This window comes from Oncorhynchus nerka, linkage group LG15, assembly GCF_034236695.1.
Source record: "Oncorhynchus nerka isolate Pitt River linkage group LG15, Oner_Uvic_2.0, whole genome shotgun sequence".
Lineage (NCBI taxonomy): Eukaryota > Metazoa > Chordata > Actinopteri > Salmoniformes > Salmonidae > Oncorhynchus > Oncorhynchus nerka.
This window is the reverse complement of record NC_088410.1, coordinates 101,110,242-101,130,014: the sequence shown is the minus strand read 5'-3', so window position 1 is coordinate 101,130,014 and position 19,773 is coordinate 101,110,242. Positions and strand designations below refer to the sequence as shown.

Below are 19,773 nucleotides of genomic sequence, written 5' to 3'. Positions count from 1 at the left end.
TACCTGCCTCCTCTACACTCTAACCACTAGGCTACCTGCCTCCTCTACACTAACCACTAGGCTACCTGCCTCCTCTACACTCTAACCACTAGGCTACCTGCCTCCTCTACACTCTAACCACTAGGCTACCTGCCTCCTCTACACTCTAACCACTAGGCTACCTGCCTCCTCTACACTCTAACCACTAGGCTACCTGCCTCCTCTACACTCTAACCACTAGGCTACCTGCCTCCTCTACACTCTAACCACTAGGCTACCTGCCTCCTCTACACTCTAACCACTAGGCTACCTGCCTCCTCTACACTCTAACCACTAGGCTACCTGCCTCCTCTACACTCTAACCACTAGGCTACCTGCCACCCCTACACTCTAACCACTAGGCTACCCTGCCACCTCTACACTCTAACCACTAGGCTACCTGCCTCCTCTACACTCTAACCACTAGGCTACCTACCACCTCTACACTCTAACCACTAGGCTACCTGCCTCCTCTACACTCTAACCACTAGGCTACCTGCCTCCTCCACACTCTAACCACTAGGCTACCTGCCACCTCTACACTCTAACCACTAGGCTACCTGCCTCCTCTACACTCTAACCACTAGGCTACCTGCCACCTCTACACTCTAACCACTAGGCTACCTGCCACCTCTACACTCTAACCACTAGGCTACCTGCCTCCTCTACACTCTAACCACTAGGCTACCCTGCCTCCTCTACACTCTAACCACTAGGCTACCTGCCTCCTCTACACTCTAACCACTAGGCTACCTGCCTCTCCCCTCTAACCACTAGGCTACCTGCCTCCTCTACACTCTAACCACTAGGCTACCTGCCGCGTCTACACTCTAACCACTAGGCTACCTGCCACCTCTACACTCTAACGGTTAGAGTGTAGGGTGGCAGGTAGCCCAGTGGCTAGAGTGCAGACTACACTCTAACCTAGTGGTTAGAGTGTAGAGAGGCCTGCCGCGTCTACACTCTAACCACTAGGCTACCTGCCTCCTCTACACTCTAACCACTAGGCTACCTGCCGCGTCTACACTCTAACCACTAGGCTACCTGCCTCCTCTACACTCTAACCACTAGGCTACTATACATATGGAGTGTGTGACTCTCTTTGTTTTTATAGCTTCCAGTTTCTTCTCCATTACTCAAATCTATTTTTATTTGTCACAGTAAAATACAACCGGTGTAAACCTGACAGGGAAATGCTTATGTACAAGCCCTTAATTAACCAACAATGCTTCAAGAACTTAAGAAAAATATCAAAATAAGTGTGAAGTAAAAAAAAAATGTAAAAACATAGATAAGGCCAGACTAAATCAATTCACTGTTTAAGAAGCCTATTGGACCTCGACTTGGCGCTCCGGTACCGCTTGCCGTGGTAGCAGAGAGAGCAGTCTATGACGAGTGTCGTGGTAATTTCCTGTCTTACTAAATATTGAGAGAGCAAACCACACACAAGTCAGAGTTATATTATAAAGTCCATCTTTAATTATATATGAGCTTCAGCATAGCCCTTTGACTCTCAGATCAATTCAGTGTCTATAAATGAATTCTCTGAGAGTCCTTACAAAACAATTCTTAGTAACATTTATAGCCCAGACACACCCCTCTCAACTCACATGACAAATAGCAGATCTTAGGAACATTACAAAGGAAGACTTTTAATTGAGAGAGGAGCATCCCATAGCCACACAGCATTAGCTATAAATCATTGTTCAGTTTGGTCTCTTTAGGCGAGATTCTAATCTCGTTCTTGGTACCACTTAGGACCAAAACATTACCTCATTCGATGGCATATATCAATTGTCAATTCTAGATACTCTCATCTCAAATACAATCTCTCCTGGACAAGCTCACGGAGACAGTGAGCCTCTTAGGTCATATACTAGATCAAGATAAGGGCAACCTCAGAGGGGACATACAATAGTTAGACACATTCCCATAAGAAGACAAGCCTCCATTCTGTCCTCCTCCCCTTCTGATATTCTTCATAGCATCACATGGTTTAACAGATACATTGACATATGAAGACAAGCCTGACCTCTCCCCTCTCTGGGCCCCAAGTGACTGAGCACTAGCTGAGAAGGGATAACTGTAACTGCCAACAGTATAGTCCAAGAATAAGATAAAACATCTTATTTTATCTGTTACCTAACTAATTCTGATTCAGCCACGACACTAGGGTGGCTGGAGTCTTTGACAATTGTTATTGCCCTCCTCTAACACCGAATAGAGTTCCTGGTTGGCAGGAAGCTTGGCCCCAGTGATGTACTGGGGCATACACACTACCCTCTGTAGTGCCTTGCGGTCGGAGGCTGAGCAGTTGCCATACCAGGCAGTGATGCAACCAGTGATGCTCTCGATGGTGCAGCTATAGAACCGTTTGAGGATCTGAGGCCCCATGCTAAATCTTTTTAGTCTCCTGAGGGGGGATAGGCTTTCTCATGCATTCTTCTTCACGGCTGTCTTGGTGTGTTTTGGACTATTCTAGTTTGTTGGTGATGTGGACACCAAGGAACTTGAAGCTCTCAACCTGTTCCACTACAGCCTCGTCGATCAAAATGGGGTTGTGCTCGGTCCTCCTTTTCCTGTAGTCCATAATAATCTCCTTTGTCTTGATCACATTGAGGGAGAGGTTGTTGTCCTGGCACCACACTGCCAAGTCTCTGACCTCCCTATAGGCTGTCTCATCATTGTCGGTGATCAGGCCTACCACTGTTGTGTCATCGGAAAACTTGATGATGGTGTTGGAGTCATGCCTGGCCATGCAGTCCTGAGTGAAAAGGGAGTACAGGAGGGGACTGAGCATGCACCCCTGAGGAGGTGAGGATGAGATGAGGATCAGCGTGGCGGATGTGTTGTTCCCCACCTTTACCACCAGGGGGGGACCCGTCAGGAAGTCCAGGATCCAGTTGCAGAGGGAGGTGTTTAGACCCAGGGTCCTTAGCTTAGTGATGAGCTTTGAGGTCACTATGGTGTTGAAGGCTGAACTGTAGTCAATGAATAGCATTCTCACATAGGTGTTTCTTATGTCCAGGTGTGAAAGGGCAGTGTGGAGTGCAATAGAGAGCGTGATGACACAGTCTTCCGGAACAGCTGGTGCTCTCATGCATGTTTCAGTGTTACTTGCCTCAACGTGTTTATAGAAGTAGTTTAGCTTGTCTGGTTGGTTCGTGTCACTGGGTGAGCTCGTGGCTGAGCTTCGCTTTGTAGTCTATAATAGTTTGCACGCCCTGCCACATCCGACGAGCTTCGGAGCCGGTGTAGTACGATTCCATCTTTGTCCTATATTGGCGCTTTGCCTGTTTGATGGGTCATCAGAGGGCGTAGTGGGATTTCTTAAACTTCCGGGTTAGAGTCCCGCTTCATTGACTTGAATGGAGAGGTCTGTTCTAGTGATGATGGATGGGTAGGTAGGTGGATGGTTGGGTGGGTGGGTGAATGGGTGGTAGGTAGGTAGGTAGGTAGGTGAATTTGGTTGAACTAGAACCTTTCTTCAGGACTCTACATCACCTCTTCTCCCATCTGAGAGGATAGATAATATGGGAACCAGTCACTGTGTAATCCTGCTGAACATCCAGCTACAGGCTACACACACACACACCACTGGTCTGACATCAGCCCTTTCTCCATTCATTAGCGGTGTTGTGGCCTGGCTGCTGATGACCTCACCGAGTGATCAGAGAGCTCTAAAAGCCTTAGCTGCTTCCATCCAACCGCCTGTATGTCCATCTGTATGTCCGTCTGTCTGTTTACCCGTCTGTCTGTCTATCTGGACGGATGGACAGACGGATGGATGGGTAGACAGACGGGCAGACGGAGTCAGCAGGAGAGGATGGGTAGACAGACGGGCAGACGGAGTCAGCAGGAGAGGATGGGTAGACAGACGGGCAGATGGAGTCAGCAGGAGAGGATGGGTAGACAGACGGGCAGACGGAGTCAGCAGGAGAGGATGGGTAGACAGGCGGGCAGACGAAGTCAGCAGGAGAGGATACAAGAGTGTGCAGGCCGTTTGGTCTGTCAGACACTGGCCCTCATTTTATAGCAGGTAGCAATGTAGCGCACTGCCAACCCACAGCTCTCTGCGTCCTCCCCCAACAGGACGGGAAGCCTACTCTCACCAGAGAGGTCCTTGACATTTTTTACATTTAGTCAGGAAATGCAGCTCTGTCTCAGGTTCTGCTGTTGTGTAGTGGTTGCACAGCCTTTCCTCTACAGGGAGCCAGGTTTTCCTGTGTCTACCCTTCTCAATGGCAAGGCTGTGCTCACTGAGCCTGTACTTTGTCAAGGTTTTTCTAAGGTTTTGATCAGTAACCATGGTCAAATAGTTTGCCAGATAGAACTGCATTTTACTTTGTGCTTTGTGTTTCCCAATAAGCGATGTAGTTTTGTTTAGACTGTGTTGTAATTTGTTTTATTCTGATTGATTGGATGTTCTGGTCCTGAGGGTTCAGTGTGTTAGTAGAACAGGTTAGTGAACTCAGCCCCGAGACCAGCTGGATGAGGGGACTGAGGCTTCAGTGTGTTAGTAGAACAGGTTAGTGAACTCAGGACCAGCTGGATGAGGGGACTGAGACTTCAGTGTGTTAGTAGAACAGGTTAGTGAACTCAGCCCCGGGACCAGCTGGATGAGGGGACTGAGACTTCAGTGTGTTGGTAGAACAGGTTAGTGAACTCAGCCCCAGGACCAGCTGGATGAGGGGACTGAGACTTCAGTATGTTAGTAGAACAGGTTCGTGAACTCAGCCCCAGGACCAGCTGGATGAGGGGACTGAGACTTCAGTATGTTAGTAGAACAGGTTCGTGAACTCAGGACCAGCTGGATGAGGGGACTGAGACTTCAGTGTGTTAGTAGAACAGGTTAGTGAACTCAGCCCCGGGACCAGCTGGATGAGGGGACTGAGACTTCAGTGTGTTAGTAGAACAGGTTAGTGAACTCAGCCCCAGGACCAGCTGGATGAGGGGACTGAGGCTTCAGTGTGTTAGTAGAACAGGTTAGTGAACTCAGCCCCGGGACCAGCTGGATGAGGGGACTGAGACTTCAGTGTGTTGGTAGAACAGGTTAGTGAACTCAGCCCCAGGACCAGCTGGATGAGGGGACTGAGACTTCAGTGTGTTAGTAGAACAGGTTAGTGAACTCAGCCCCGGGACCAGCTGGATGAGGGGACTGAGACTTCAGTGTGTTGGTAGAACAGGTTAGTGAACTCAGCCCCAGGACCAGCTGGATGAGGGGACTGAGACTTCAGTATGTTAGTAGAACAGGTTAGTGAACTCAGCCCCAGGACCAGCTGGATGAGGGGACTGAGACTTCAGTATGTTAGTAGAACAGGTTCGTGAACTCAGGACCAGCTGGATGAGGGGACTGAGACTTCAGTATGTTAGTAGAACAGGTTCGTGAACTCAGGACCAGCTGGATGAGGGGACTGAGACTTCAGTGTGTTAGTAGAACAGGTTAGTGAACTCAGCCCCAGGACCAGCTGGATGAGGGGACTGAGACTTCAGTGTGTTAGTAGAACAGGTTAGTGAACTCAGCCCCAGGACCAGCTGGATGAGGGGACTGAGGCTTCAGTGTGTTAGTAGAACAGGTTAGTGAACTCAGCCCCGGGACCAGCTGGATGAGGGGTAGACTGAGACTTCAGTGTGTTTAGTAGAACAGGTTAGTGAACTCAGCCCCAGGACCAGCTGGATGAGGGGACTGAGACTTCAGTGTGTTAGTAGAACAGGTTAGTGAACTCAGCCCCGGGACCAGCTGGATGAGGGGACTGAGACTTCAGTGTGTTAGTAGAACAGGTTAGTGAACTCAGCCCCAGGACCAGCTGGATGAGGGGACTGAGGCTTCAGTGTGTTAGTAGAACAGGTTAGTGAACTCAGCCCCGGACCAGCTGGAGGGGACTGATGAGGGGACTGAGACTTCAGTGTGTTGGTAGAACAGGTTAGTGAACTCAGCCCCAGGACCAGCTGGATGAGGGGACTGAGGCTTCAGTGTGTTGGTAGAACAGGTTAGTGAACTCAGCCCCAGGACCAGCTGGATGAGGGGACTGAGGCTTCAGTGTGTTGGTAGAACAGGTTAGTGAACTCAGCCCCAGGACCAGCTGGATGAGGGGACTGAGGCTTCAGTGTGTTAGTAGAACAGGTTAGTGAACTCAGCCCCGGGACCAGCTGGATGAGGGGACTGAGACTTCAGTATGTTAGTAGAACAGGTTCGTGAACTCAGGACCAGCTGGATGAGGGGACTGAGACTTCAGTATGTTAGTAGAACAGGTTAGTGAACTCAGCCCCAGGACCAGCTGGATGAGGGGACTGAGACTTCAGTATGTTAGTAGAACAGGTTTGTGAACTCAGGACCAGCTGGATGAGGGGACTGAGACTTCAGTATGTTAGTAGAACAGGTTCGTGAACTCAGGACCAGCTGGATGAGGGGACTGAGACTTCAGTATGTTAGTAGAACAGGTTCGTGAACTCAGGACCAGCTGGATGAGGGGACTGAGACTTCAGTATGTTAGTAGAACAGGTTCGTGAACTCAGGACCAGCTGGATGAGGGGACTGAGACTTCAGTATGTTAGTAGAACAGGTTCGTGAACTCAGCCCCAGGACCAGCTGGATGAGGGGACTGAGACTTCAGTATGTTAGTAGAACAGGTTCGTGAACTCAGCCCCAGGACCAGCTGGATGAGGGGACTGAGGCTTCAGTGTGTTAGTAGAACAGGTTCGTGAACTCAGGACCAGCTGGATGAGGGGACTGAGGCTTCAGTGTATTAGTAGAACAGGTTCGTGAACTCAGGACCAGCTGGATGAGGGGACTGAGGCTTCAGTATGTTAGTAGAACAGGTTCGTGAACTCAGGACCAGCTGGATGAGGGGACTGAGACTTCAGTGTGTTAGTAGAACAGGTTTGTGAACTCAGGACCAGCTGGATGAGGGGACTGAGACTTCAGTATGTTAGTAGAACAGGTTCGTGAACTCAGGACCAGCTGGATGAGGGGACTGAGACTTCAGTATGTTAGTAGAACAGGTTCGTGAACTCAGGACCAGCTGGATGAGGGAACTGAGACTTCAGTGTGTTAGTAGAACAGGTTCGTGAACTCAGGACCAGCTGGATGAGGGAACTGAGACTTCAGTGTGTTAGTAGAACAGGTTAGTGAACTCAGCCCCGGGACCAGCTGGATGAGGGGACTGAGACTTCAGTGTGTTAGTAGAACAGGTTAGTGAACTCAGCCCGAGGACCAGCTGGATGAGGGGACTGAGACTTCAGTATGTTAGTAGAACAGGTTAGTGAACTCAGCCCGAGGACCAGCTGGATGAGGGGACTGAGACTTCAGTGTGTTAGTAGAACAGGTTAGTGAACTCAGCCCGAGGACCAGCTGGATGAGGGGACTGAGACTTCAGTATGTTAGTAGAACAGGTTAGTGAACTCAGCCCGAGGACCAGCTGGATGAGGGGACTGAGACTTCAGTATGTTAGTAGAACAGGTTAGTGAACTCAGGACCAGCTGGATGAGGGAACTGAGACTTCAGTGTGTTAGTAGAACAGGTTAGTGAACTCAGCCCCGGGACCAGCTGGATGAGGGGACTGAGACTTCAGTGTGTTAGTAGAACAGGTTAGTGAACTCAGCCCGAGGACCAGCTGGATGAGGGGACTGAGACTTCAGTATGTTAGTAGAACAGGTTAGTGAACTCAGCCCGAGGACCAGCTGGATGAGGGGACTGAGACTTCAGTGTGTTAGTAGAACAGGTTAGTGAACTCAGCCCGAGGACCAGCTGGATGAGGGGACTGAGACTTCAGTATGTTAGTAGAACAGGTTAGTGAACTCAGCCCGAGGACCAGCTGGATGAGGGGACTGAGACTTCAGTATGTTAGTAGAACAGGTTAGTGAACTCAGGACCAGCTGGATGAGGGAACTGAGACTTCAGTGTGTTAGTAGAACAGGTTAGTGAACTCAGCCCGGGACCAGCTGGATGAGGGGACTGAGACTTCAGTGTGTTAGTAGAACAGGTTAGTGAACTCAGCCCGAGGACCAGCTGGATGAGGGGACTCTTTTCTTTGCTCAGCTCTTGGCATTGCAGGGTTTGGTAAAGATATGACCGGGTCACTATGTTTTACATGTTTCCAAAACTGAATTGCTGTTTTTTGAGTTTTTATTATTAGTGGATATTGGCCTAATTCTGCCCTGCATTCATTGCTTGTAATTTTCCTCTGGACATGTAGGAGAATCTTACAGAACTCTGCATGCAGGGTTTCAATGGGGTGTTTGTCCCATTTGATAAAATCTTGTTTTGCAAGTGGACCCCACACCTCGCTGCCATAAAGTGAAATTGGTTCAATGACACATTCCATTAGTTTTAGCCACATTTTAATAGGTATTTCAATTTTAATTCATTTTTAATGGCGTAGAATGCCCTGTGTGCTTTCTCTCTCAGCTCATTCACTGCCTCATTAAGGTGTCCAGTTGAGCTTATTTTAAACCTCAGTAATTGTAGTGTGTGCTGTACTCTATATATTTGAACCTCAGTAATTGTAGTGTGTGCTGTACTCTATATATTTGAACCTCAGTAATTGTAGTGTGTGCAGTACTCTATATATTTCGTACCAACTGAGAACTTTGGTCTAATTCCCTGAGATCTGGATATTCTCTGGAAAATCATTATTTTAGTCTTTTTGGGGTTTACTGCCAGGGCCCAGGTCTGGCAGTGCTGCTTTAGCAGGTCCAGGCTCTGCTGTAGGCCATGTGCTGTGGGTGACAGAAGGCACAGGTCATCTGAGAAGAGCAGGCATAAAACCTCTGAATTGTGGAGACTAACACCAGGGGCTGAGGATTCGTCTAGAATAGTGGCCAATTCGTTAATGTAAATATTGAAGAGTGCAGGGCTCAGATTGCAACCCTGACGAAGGCCCCGCCCCTGGTTAAAGAATTCTGTTATTTTCTTGCCAATTTTAATGCTGCACGTATTGCCAGTATACATTGATTTAATTATGTCATGTTTTACCCCCTACACCACTTTCAATAACTTTGTAGAACAATCCTGTATGCCAAATAGAATCAAATGTTTTAACGCCAGCGTACCATTTGGTCTTATTTGTAGGGTGGAAATATGATCAGTCGGGCAATGTTTTGGTCAATTTGGCTTTGACTCAAGACATTGCGCTCATGACTTTCTGAAGACCTAATGACTGTCTACCGCTTTGTGCAGCCAGTTAGAGATGCCGATACAGTTATTTCTAAAGGCTTTCCCATCAAACATTCCAAATGAAATGATAACTACAAACTTGACTTACCGGGCAGAATGATATGATATCATGATGATTTGTATCAATCGGGTGTCTTTTGTTTTGCTAACTGTATTATTACGCATGTAGAACATAAACACAGCCTTTTGGTGTCACTTAGAAATGTCCTTGTTTTTGAAAGAAATAAGCACTGTTTTTTTTGGTCCATTTAAAATAACATCAAATTTATCATAAATACAGTGTAAACATTGTTCATGTTGTAAATGACTATTGTAGCTGTTTTTTGACGAACTATCTTGTTGGAAAGGTTGGCATCCTATAATGGTGCCTCGTTGAAAGTCTCTGAGCTCTTCAGTACAGGCCATTCTACTGCCAAGGTTTGTCTATGGAGATTGCATGGCTGTGTGCTCAATTCTATTCACCTGTCAGCAACGGGTGGGGCTGAAATACCCGAATCAACTCATTTGAAAGGGGTGTCCACATACTTTTGTATATATAGTGTATCTCAAAGCTGTCGTGAGAAAATAAAAAATAAATCTTCTTCCTGGCAGTGTTTTTTCCTCTAGCGGAAGGTGTCTGACAATACCTTGCTCTGTGATGTCACCTTGCTCTGTGATGTCACCTTGCTCTGTGATGTCACCTTGCTCTGTGATGTGCTCTGTGATGTCACCTTGCTCTGTGATGTGCTCTGTGATGTCACCTTGCTCTGTGATGTGCTCTGTGATGTCACCTTGCTCTGTGATGTGCTCTGTGATGTCACCTTGCTCTGTGATGTGCTCTGTGATGTCACCTTGCTCTGTGATGTGCTCTGTGATGTCACCTTGCTCTGTGATGTCACCTTGCTCTGTGATGTCACCTTGCTCTGTGATGTGCTCTGTGATGTCACCTTGCTCTGTGATGTGCTCTGTGATGTCACCTTGCTCTGTGATGTCACCTTGCTCTGTGATTTGCTCTGTGATGTCACCTTGCTCTGTGATGTCTCTTGCTCTGTGATGTCACCTTGCTCTGTGATGTCACCTTGCTCTGTGATGTCTCTTGCTCTGTGATGTCACCTTGCTCTGTGATGTCACCTTGCTCTGTGATGTCACCTTGCTCTGTGATGTCACCTTGCTCTGTGATGTCACCTTGCTCTGTGATGTCACCTTGCTCTGTGATGTCACCTTGCTCTGTGATGTCACCTTGCTCTGTGATGTCACCTTGCTCTGTGATGTCATCTATGGTCTCCAATTGCTTTGAATTTGAATTAGTACATGGTAGACCCAATGGCATAGAATGGCTGGTAAATTGTGCTTTGTCTTTGTCTGGTACCAACCTCCTCATACAACACTGAAACACCTTTTGAAATGACTCTGTTCCTCTTTCTCCCTCTCTCAGGGATGTGCTTCTTCCTAATTAATCAGGAAATCTGCCTTTTTCTGACATTTGTCCTCCGTTCGTTTCTGAAACGGACCTATCCCCTTTGCCAAAATCCTGTTATTGTTGTGCCGATCATATCCCTGCTCTTTGCTCCTCCAGGGATGGTGTTGGTATGTTTCGAGGGGGACATAGACGGCTACATCAACCTGGTGGCGTACCCGTACGTGGAGAGCGAGGGCCTGGACCACGAGGACCTACCGGAGAGGGACCAACCCCGGAGGAAACACTCCCGACGGAGCCTCCTCCGCTCCACCTCCGAGATCAAGGAGGAGAGGCTACCACACGAGAGCGACAGCACTGAGAAGTGAGTAGAGCAGTGGGGATAGGTAATGGTGTGTGTCTACCAGAGGGATAAAAGAGGACCGGCCCGCACACCGAAGCGACAGTACTGAGAAATGAGTGAGAAGCCGTGTGTGTGTGTGTGTGTGTGTGTGTGTGTGTGTGTGTGTGTGTGTGTGTGTGTGCATGCTTATGCAATAATCAATAATCAATAACTCATTATCAAATCAAATGCTTCTTAAACAACAGGTGTAGACTAACAGTGAAGGGCTTACTAACAGGCCCATCCCAAAAAAATGAAGTAAGAAAGATATAACACAAGATAATCCAAGATACAATATAATAAAATACAAGATATAAATATACACTGAGTAGCGATAACTTGGGAACATGCAGTGCATTCAGACCCCTTCCCTTTTTTCCACATCTTGTTACTTTACAGCCTTATTAATTGATAAATTAATATAAATTATAACATTGATTAACTTGTATTTTTACCTCCTCAATCATTTTGGTTTGTAACCCTGAAGAAAAAAAAAAAAGTCAAACTATAAGGCCCCGTTTCAAATCATCTCTCTTTGACTAGTTTCAGACCTGCGAGATGCACAGCACTTCAACTGGCAACGTTTTATAATTAGATATAATAAAACATTAAAATAAAAATTATGTTTTTGTTTTTTAAATTTGTTATTTATTTTATTTTATTTATTTTGCTCTAAAAATAGTTGTCTTGACTGTGATAAGGACTCGGGAATTAAGAGCGTTATAAAATATATTGCACAGGCTTATCTACAATCAAGCACCACTGTTGAGTTTACTGCCTTCTTGAAGATTGGGCTACTTCTTTAGACCACTATGAAGTACACAGAACCAGCTACACACTCCACCCTACACTGGGCTACTTCCTTAGACGGGCATGAAGCCACAAAACGAGCACAACTACTCAGTCACTACGATATAATATAAACCAGTTCATATTACGGTTTTAATAAGTTCATCTTAAATGGAAATTATTTTCTATTGACTGAATATATACGAGCCATTTCAGCATTTACAATGTGTTATCTGTAATGGTTATGATAGATATTGTTGTACACTGCTGGCCTATCGATATAAAGTGCACATATTTTTTGGGCAGTGCGAGCCGGGCCTTGTGTTCAAATTATTAAAAAAAATTCTCATTCTGAATAATCGACAACCACAAAAAAAATATGTGACTACTCCAATAGTCAAAAATGTCAAATGCCTATCCCACAAGGTTTTCTAAACTTCAGACTCCCTTAACTACAGCTAGTGCGCAAACTCTGTTATCAAAGAGACACACCTCTCCCCCCCCTCATCTTATCTGACTTGTTAAAGTAGAAATTGTCTTCCAAATTGAGGTTAGTGATCGCTGTTCTGATCTCCAGAAGCTGTTTTCAGTCACAGGAAATGATAAGGGAGACATTATGTACCAAAACAAGTTAAGATCAGTGGAAAAAAACAAAATGTCAGAATTGGTAGCAGGTCTTTGGTAGAATCAGGTATTTTTTTGCCATTTAACTTGTTGACGCTACCCATCCTGGTAGCGGGATAATTGTCATCAGCAACCGCTGAATAGCATAGCGCCACAGTCAAATAATATTACTAGAAAATATTCATATTCATGAAATCACAAGTGCAATATAGGAAAACACAGGTTAGCCTTTTGTTAATCAACCTGTCGCCTCAGATTTTGAAATTATGCTTGACAGCGAAAGCAATCCAAGCGTTTGTGTAAGTTCATCCATAGCATAGCATTATGTACACTAAGTAGCTAGGTCACGAAAATCAGAAAAGCAATCAGAATTTTTTTTTAACCTTTGATGAGCTTCGGATGTTTTCACTCACGAGACTCCCAGTTACACAACAAATGCTCCTTTTGTTCCATAAAGATTATTTTTATATCCAAAATACCTCTGTTTGTTTGTCGCGTTATGTTTAGAAATCCACAGGAAAGAGCGGTCACGACAACGCAGATATTCCAAGTAATATCTATAATGTCCACAGAAACATGTCAAACGTTTTTTTATAATCAATCCTCAGGTAGTTTTTAAAATATATATTTGATAATATATCAACCGAGTGAGTAGCTTTTTCAATAACAGCGGGAGGAACAATGGCGGCTTTACTCAATTGCGCACAAACTCACTCTGACAGCCCCCACCTATATCCACTTACGCAATGTGATCGCTCATTTTTCTAAATAAAAGCCTGAAACTATTTCTAAAGACTGTTGACACCTTAGGGAAGCCATAGAAAAAGGAATCTGGTTGATATCCCTTTAAATGGAGGATAGGCATGCATAGGAACAGAGAGGTTTCAAAATAAGAGCCACTTCCTGATTGGATTTTCCCCAGGCTTTTGCCTGCAATATCAGTTATGTTATACTCACAGTTTTGGAAACTTTAGAGTGTTTTCTATCCTAATCTGACAATTATGTGCATATTCTAGTTTCTGGGGCTGAGAAATAGGCAGTTTCAAATGGGTAAGTTTTTTAGTCATAAACAAAAAATACTGCCCCCTACACTCAACAAGTTAAATCCTTGAGCGGGCCGCCTGAGAGTGTTATCGGGCCGCCTGAGAGTGTTATCGGGCCGCCTGAGAGTGTTACCGGCTAGTTGACCTGTGGTGCCCTGGCTGTGTTTGTTTTGGTGCCCTTGGTTAGTTTGTTGACCTTTTTAAAACAAGGGTTTCTGGGTAAACCCAGAAGGATTTAGAATGAAACTAGACTTTCCTTTGTGTTATCCCAGAGAAGATTTACTCCACGTGACATAAGCAGACCGAGTGGGGATTTTTTTGTATGGAGCTCTATGAGAACGTGTTGAATTATCTGAGGCTTATTTGATCGAATAGAATGTTTAGGCTGTTACAAATGTACTGATACAAGTGGATGCACGTGGCATTGGCGTCAACTTTGAGAAAATCGTCTTAGTTTTGCCTTTTGTTCACACGCGTGTCTGCACTCTCATTGGCTAGAATGGTCCTACCTGATCTCGCCTCTTCCCGCCTGCCTTTCATCTTTGAGGACATATATTTCCATTGTTAGAGCGGTCACTCGACTATCTTGTCAATATATTGTCCTCCCCGTCCAGTCTCCTGAAGAGTCCTCGTCCAGATCTCCAGATCCACAGTGACTTGTTGTGGTGCTCTAGTTAACTTTTTAGTTAACCTGTTTGTTAACCTGTTTGTTAACCTGTGCCCTCTCTCCACTGTTAACCCTGTTGTCCCTGTGTCCTCTCCCTCCAGTCTCCAGGAACTGAAGAGTCCTCGTCTAGAGCTCCAGATCCACACTGACATGCTTTAGTTTAACCAGCGGTCTCTCGCTGTTAACCCTGTTGTCCCTGTGTCCTCTCCCTCCAGTCTCCAGGAGCTGAAGAGTCCTCGTCTAGAGCTCCAGATCTACAGTGATATTCCCTTCCAGATGCTGGATAACAACAGCGGCCTGGGCTCAGAGAAGATCAGCCACAACCCCTGGAGCCTCCGCTGTCACAGGCAGCAGCTCAGCCGCATGAGATCAGAGTCCAAGGACAGGAAGCTCTACAGTATCCCTTTTCTCAGGTCGTTTTACCAACACGATAAGAAAGGAGTCAGGAGTACTGCTGGAAGCTCAGCAGAATCACATACAGTCCTAATGGGTGAATGTGGATACAGGATACACTATCATTCTAGGGATCACCATCGAACTTCATGATGAGGAGTCTGAGACTGACTGACCGAGTCAACCAATGAGGGAAAACATCAGTCTTCCGTGTACACAACCAGATAAATAGAAAAGGCCAAAAGGTATATTAACAGAGGGGAAAGATATTGTTATATATATATTTTTTACCTTTATTTAACTAGGCAAGTCAGTTAAGAACAAATTCTTATTTTCAATGACTGCCTAGGAACAATGGGTTAACTGCCTGTTCAGGGGCAGAACGACAGATTTTGTACCTTGTCTGCTCGGTTACTAGTCCAATGCTCTAACCACTAGGCTACCCTGCCTATAGGTCATAGGGTGTCATTTGGGATGCAGCAATGACTCTGTGTAGCCGACTCGTTTCAGGAGCCAAGGCGTATGTCGCACATCATTACTTCCCTGGAAAGGCATTTGAACGTAAACATTTATCATCAAAATGTGCTTTTTGTCAGAAATGTCTTCTGGAACATGTTAACTTTCATGTGCCTTAATAATGAACTTCTATTCCGTCTGTAAAAACAAATAACATTGTGAAATTACGAGCCTAGTTGGTTTAGCCACAGAAGAAGTCAGCAACCTTCCCCGCTAGCCATGATTGGCTGAGATGGGGCGGCAGGGTAGCCTAGTGGTTAGAGCGTTGGACTAGTAACCGGAAGGTTGCGAGTTCAAACCCCCGAGCTGACAAGGTACAAATCTGTCGTTCTGCCCCTGAACAGGCAGTTAACCCACTGTTCCTAGGCCGTCATTGAATATAAGAATGTGTTCTTAACTGACTTGCCTGGTTAAATAAAGGTCAAATATTTTTTTTTTTTAAGATAATGAGTGGGCAGAGAGATGAGTTTGGATTGGTCTGCCATGTATCATCGCTTCTGTTTATAACGTGAGCTGTTCGGTATGTGTTGACAGTCCATTCTACCGCACCGAACCGCGCCATTTTTAAAAGATATAACGTGAGCTTTGGATTTGACAGTCCATTCTACCGCACCGTTTCTTTCTAACCGCGCCATTTTTAAAAGATATAACGTGAGCTGTTCGGTATGTGTTGACAGTCCATTCTACCGCACCGTTTCTTTCTAACCGTGCCATTTTTAAAAGATATAACGTGAGCTGTTCGGTATGTGTTGACAGTCCATTCTACCGCACCGTTTCTTTCTAACCGCGCCATTTTTAAAAGATATAACGTGAGCTGTTCGGTATGTGTTGACAGTCCTTTCCTAACCGCGCTATTTTTAAAAGATATAACGTTAGCCATCGAGAACTACATACGTTTTGCTACTTTTATCAACAACCTTTATGCCCCGAATGTAGCAGGCGCTATCGACAAAAGATCAGTTGGAAAAAGTGATGGGCTACTATCTGCACACGCCACGGTCAGTGTCAACCGGAGGGACTTGACACAACGACGCTGACCAAACCGGACAGAGTTAAATGGGTCCAGTCTGTCGTGAAGCGTTCATCCGTGTATACGGTTAAGAGTCTAGCGACAATTTCAGATTGAACATTTTCATTGCAGGGTAAAGTGTACTGTTTGCTAGCTTAGTGAACGTTAGCTTGCTGGCTCGCTAGATAATGTTACTTGTATGATCTGTAGACTAACGTTAACTTTGACACTTGTCAACATCGTGCCAGGTTCTCCCCTTTACTGTCAACGTCGTACCAGGTTCTGTCCTTTACTGTCAACGTCGTGCCAGGTTCTCCCCTTTACTGTCAAAGTCTCAGGTTCTCCCCTTTACTGTCAAAGTGTCAGGTTCTGTCCTTTACTGTCAAAGTGTCAGGTTCTGTCCTTTACTGTCAACGTAGTGCCAGGTTCTCCCCTTTACTGTCAACGTAGTGCCAGGTTCTCCCCTTTACTGTCAAAGTAGTGCCAGGTTCTCCCCTTTACTGTCAACGTCGTGCCAGGTTCTCCCCTTTACTGTCAACGTAGTGCCAGGTTCTCCCCTTTACTGTCAACGTAGTGCCAGGTTCTCCCCTTTACTGTCAACGTAGTGCCAGGTTCTCCCCTTTACTGTCAACGTCGTGCCAGGTTCTCCCCTTTACTGTCAACGTCGTGCCAGGTTCTCCCCTTTACTGTCAACGTCGTGCCAGGTTCTCCCCTTTACTGTCAACGTCGTGCCAGGTTCTCCCCTTTACTGTCAGTGTCAGGTTCTGTCCTTTACTGTCAAAGTGTCAGGTTCTGTCCTTTAGTGTCAAAGTGTCAGGTTCTGTCCTTTACTGTCAACGTAGTGCCAGGTTCTCCCCTTTACTGTCAACGTAGTGCCAGGTTCTCCCCTTTACTGTCAACGTAGTGCCAGGTTCTCCCCTTTACTGTCAACGTCGTGCCAGGTTCTCCCCTTTACTGTCAACGTGTGCCAGGTTCTCCCCTTTACTGTCAACGTGTGCCAGGTTCTCCCCTTTACTGTCAACGTCGTCTCCCCTTTACTGTCAACGTCGTGCAGGTTCTCCCCTTTACTGTCAACGTGTCAGGTTCTCCCCTTTACTGTCAACGTCTTTCTCCCTTTACTGTCAACGTCGTGCCAGGTTCTCCCCTTTACTGTCAGTGTCAGGTTCTGTCCTTTACTGTCAAAGTGTCAGGTTCTCCCCTTTACTGTCAAAGTGTCAGGTTCTCCCCTTTACTGTCAAAGTGTCAGGTTCTGTCCTTTACTGTCAAAGTGTCAGGTTCTGTCCTTTACTGTCAAAGTGTCAGGTTCTGTCCTTTACTGTCAAAGTGTCAGGTTCTGTCCTTTACTGTCAAAGTAGTGTCAGGTTCTGTCCTTTACTGTCAAAGTAGTGTCAGGTTCTGTCCTTTACTGTCAAAGTAGTGTCAGGTTCTGTCCTTTACTGTCAAAGTAGTGTCAGGTTCTGTCCTTTACTGTCAAAGTAGTGCCAGGTTCTCCCCTTTACTGTCAACGTGTCAGGTTCTGTCCTTTACTGTCAAAGTAGTGCCAGGTTCTCCCCTTTACTGTCAATGTGTCAGGTTCTCCCCTTTACTGTCAAAGTGTCAGGTTCTGTCCTTTACTGTCAAAGTAGTGCCAGGTTCTGTCCTTTACTGTCAAAGTGTCAGGTTCTCCCCTTTACTGTCAAAGTGTCAGGTTCTGTCCTTTACTGTCAACGTCGTGCCAGGTTCTCCCTCCCCCGACCGTATCAAGACAGACCACAGGAACCAAATATTATCAGAAGAAATGTTGTACTGCACATTCTCAGTGTTGGGAATGGAATGTGATGTCCTCGACTTATGTGTCTGGTCAAAAGTAGTGCACAGTAGGGAATAGGGTGCACTACTTTAGACCAGGGCCAATAGGGAATAGGGTGCACTACTTTAGACCAGGGCCAATAGGGAATAGGGTGCACTACTTTAGACCAGGGCCAATAGGGAATAGGGCGCACTACTTTAGACCAGGGCCAATAGGGAATAGGGCGCACTACTTTAGACCAAGGCCAATAGGGAATAGGGTGCACTACTTTTGACCAGGGCCAATAGGGAATAGGGTGCACTACTTTTGACCAGGGCCAATAGGGAATAGGGTGCAGTACTTTTGACCAGGGCCAATAGGGAATAGGGTGCAGTACTTTTGACCAGGGCCAATAGGGAATAGGGTGCAGTACCAATAGGCCCTGGAGCCCCTCCCATGTTAAAGGAAAACACTGTTCCTCAGTCTGACACGTACAGCTGCAACGCAAGTAGAAACTACAGACGTCAGATTACAATTTCCACTGTGCTCACACATTCCTGCTCAGCGTTCTGCCCAGTGAGAGGAAAATTGGACATTTTACTGTGACTTGACTCCTACACTTGAGTTCAAAGCTAATAATAATAATTAAATCTTCAATTGACATAATATAACTTGAAAGTATGCATTAATATACTTGGAAAAATAGAATGTAGACAAACAGTGCACTTCTATAGCTTTCAAAATAAGTACATTAAAATGGCTGCATTGTGTCTTCAAAACAGCGCCCCCTGTCAGTCATCTAGGGTTCATACACTCAATTAGTCTCACCATGCCATCTGTTTTGTAGATCCAGCTGCATGGGCCAATCCAGAATGACCTATAGAATTACCCCTAAAGATATGACTGTTGTTCAAAGAATGCTGGAAGGTTCTGGACCAGTACAAATTGGATTGAACTAGCAGATCAGAAGGAGTTTTATAGAGGTTTGGCTGCACAGCTGTGATATAAGAGAAGATAAACAGCAGCTGGGAGGGTGTTATAATGACTATAGCATTAAGATGGCTGGGTGTTATAATGACTATAGCATTAAGATGGCTGGGTGTTATCCACTGTGGTATTAAAGATGGCTGGGTGTTATAATGACTAGCTGTTATAATGCATATAGCATTAAGATGGCTGGGTGTTATAATGACTATAGCATTAAGATGGCTGGGTGTTATAATGACTATAGCATTAAGATGGCTGGGTGTTATAATGACTATAGCATTAAGATGGCTGGGTGTTATAATGACTATAGCATTAAGATGGCTGGGTGTTACCCACTGTGGTATTAAAGATGGCTGGGTGTTATCCACTGTGGTATTAAAGATGGCTGGGTGTTACCCACTGTGGTATTAAAGATGGCTGGGTGTTACCCACTGTGGTATTAAAGATGGCTGGGTGTTATCCACTGTGGTATTAAAGATGGCTGGGTGTTACCCACTGTGGTATTAAAGATGGCTGGGTGTTATCCACTGTGGTATTAAAGATGGCTGGGTGTTATCCACTGTGGTATTAAAGATGGCTGGGTGTTATCCACTGTGGTATTAAAGATGGCTGGCCACTGTGGTATTAAAGATGGCTGGGTGTTACCCACTGTGGTATTAAAGATGGCTGGGTGTTATCCACTGTGGTATTAAAGATGGCTGGGTGTTATCCACTGTGGTATTAAAGATGGCTGGGTGTTACCCACTGTGGTATTAAAGATGGCTGGGTGTTATCCACTGTGGTATTAAAGATGGCTGGGTGTTACCCACTGTGGTATTAAAGATGGCTGGGTGTTATCCACTGTGGTATTAAAGATGGCTGGGTGTTACCCACTGTGGTATTAAAGATGGCTGGGTGTTACCCACTGTGGTATTAAAGATGGCTGGGTGTTATCCACTGTGGTATTAAAGATGGCTGGGTGTTACCCACTGTGGTATTAAAGATGGCTGGGTGTTACCCACTGTGG

At 45.8% G+C, this 19,773-nt stretch overlaps 1 protein-coding gene across 1 annotated transcript in view; it reads left to right on the top strand.

Moving 5' to 3' along the window:
• The window catches only part of LOC115142373 (inositol hexakisphosphate kinase 1), a 53,624-nt gene that overhangs the window by 18,088 nt on the left and 15,763 nt on the right, over window positions 1-19,773 (top strand). The window contains exons 2-3 of the mRNA XM_029681760.2: window positions 10,749-10,953; window positions 14,310-14,491. Of these exons, the coding sequence (XP_029537620.2) occupies window positions 10,749-10,953; window positions 14,310-14,491 (387 nt within the window). The remainder of the gene's footprint in view (window positions 1-10,748; window positions 10,954-14,309; window positions 14,492-19,773) is intronic.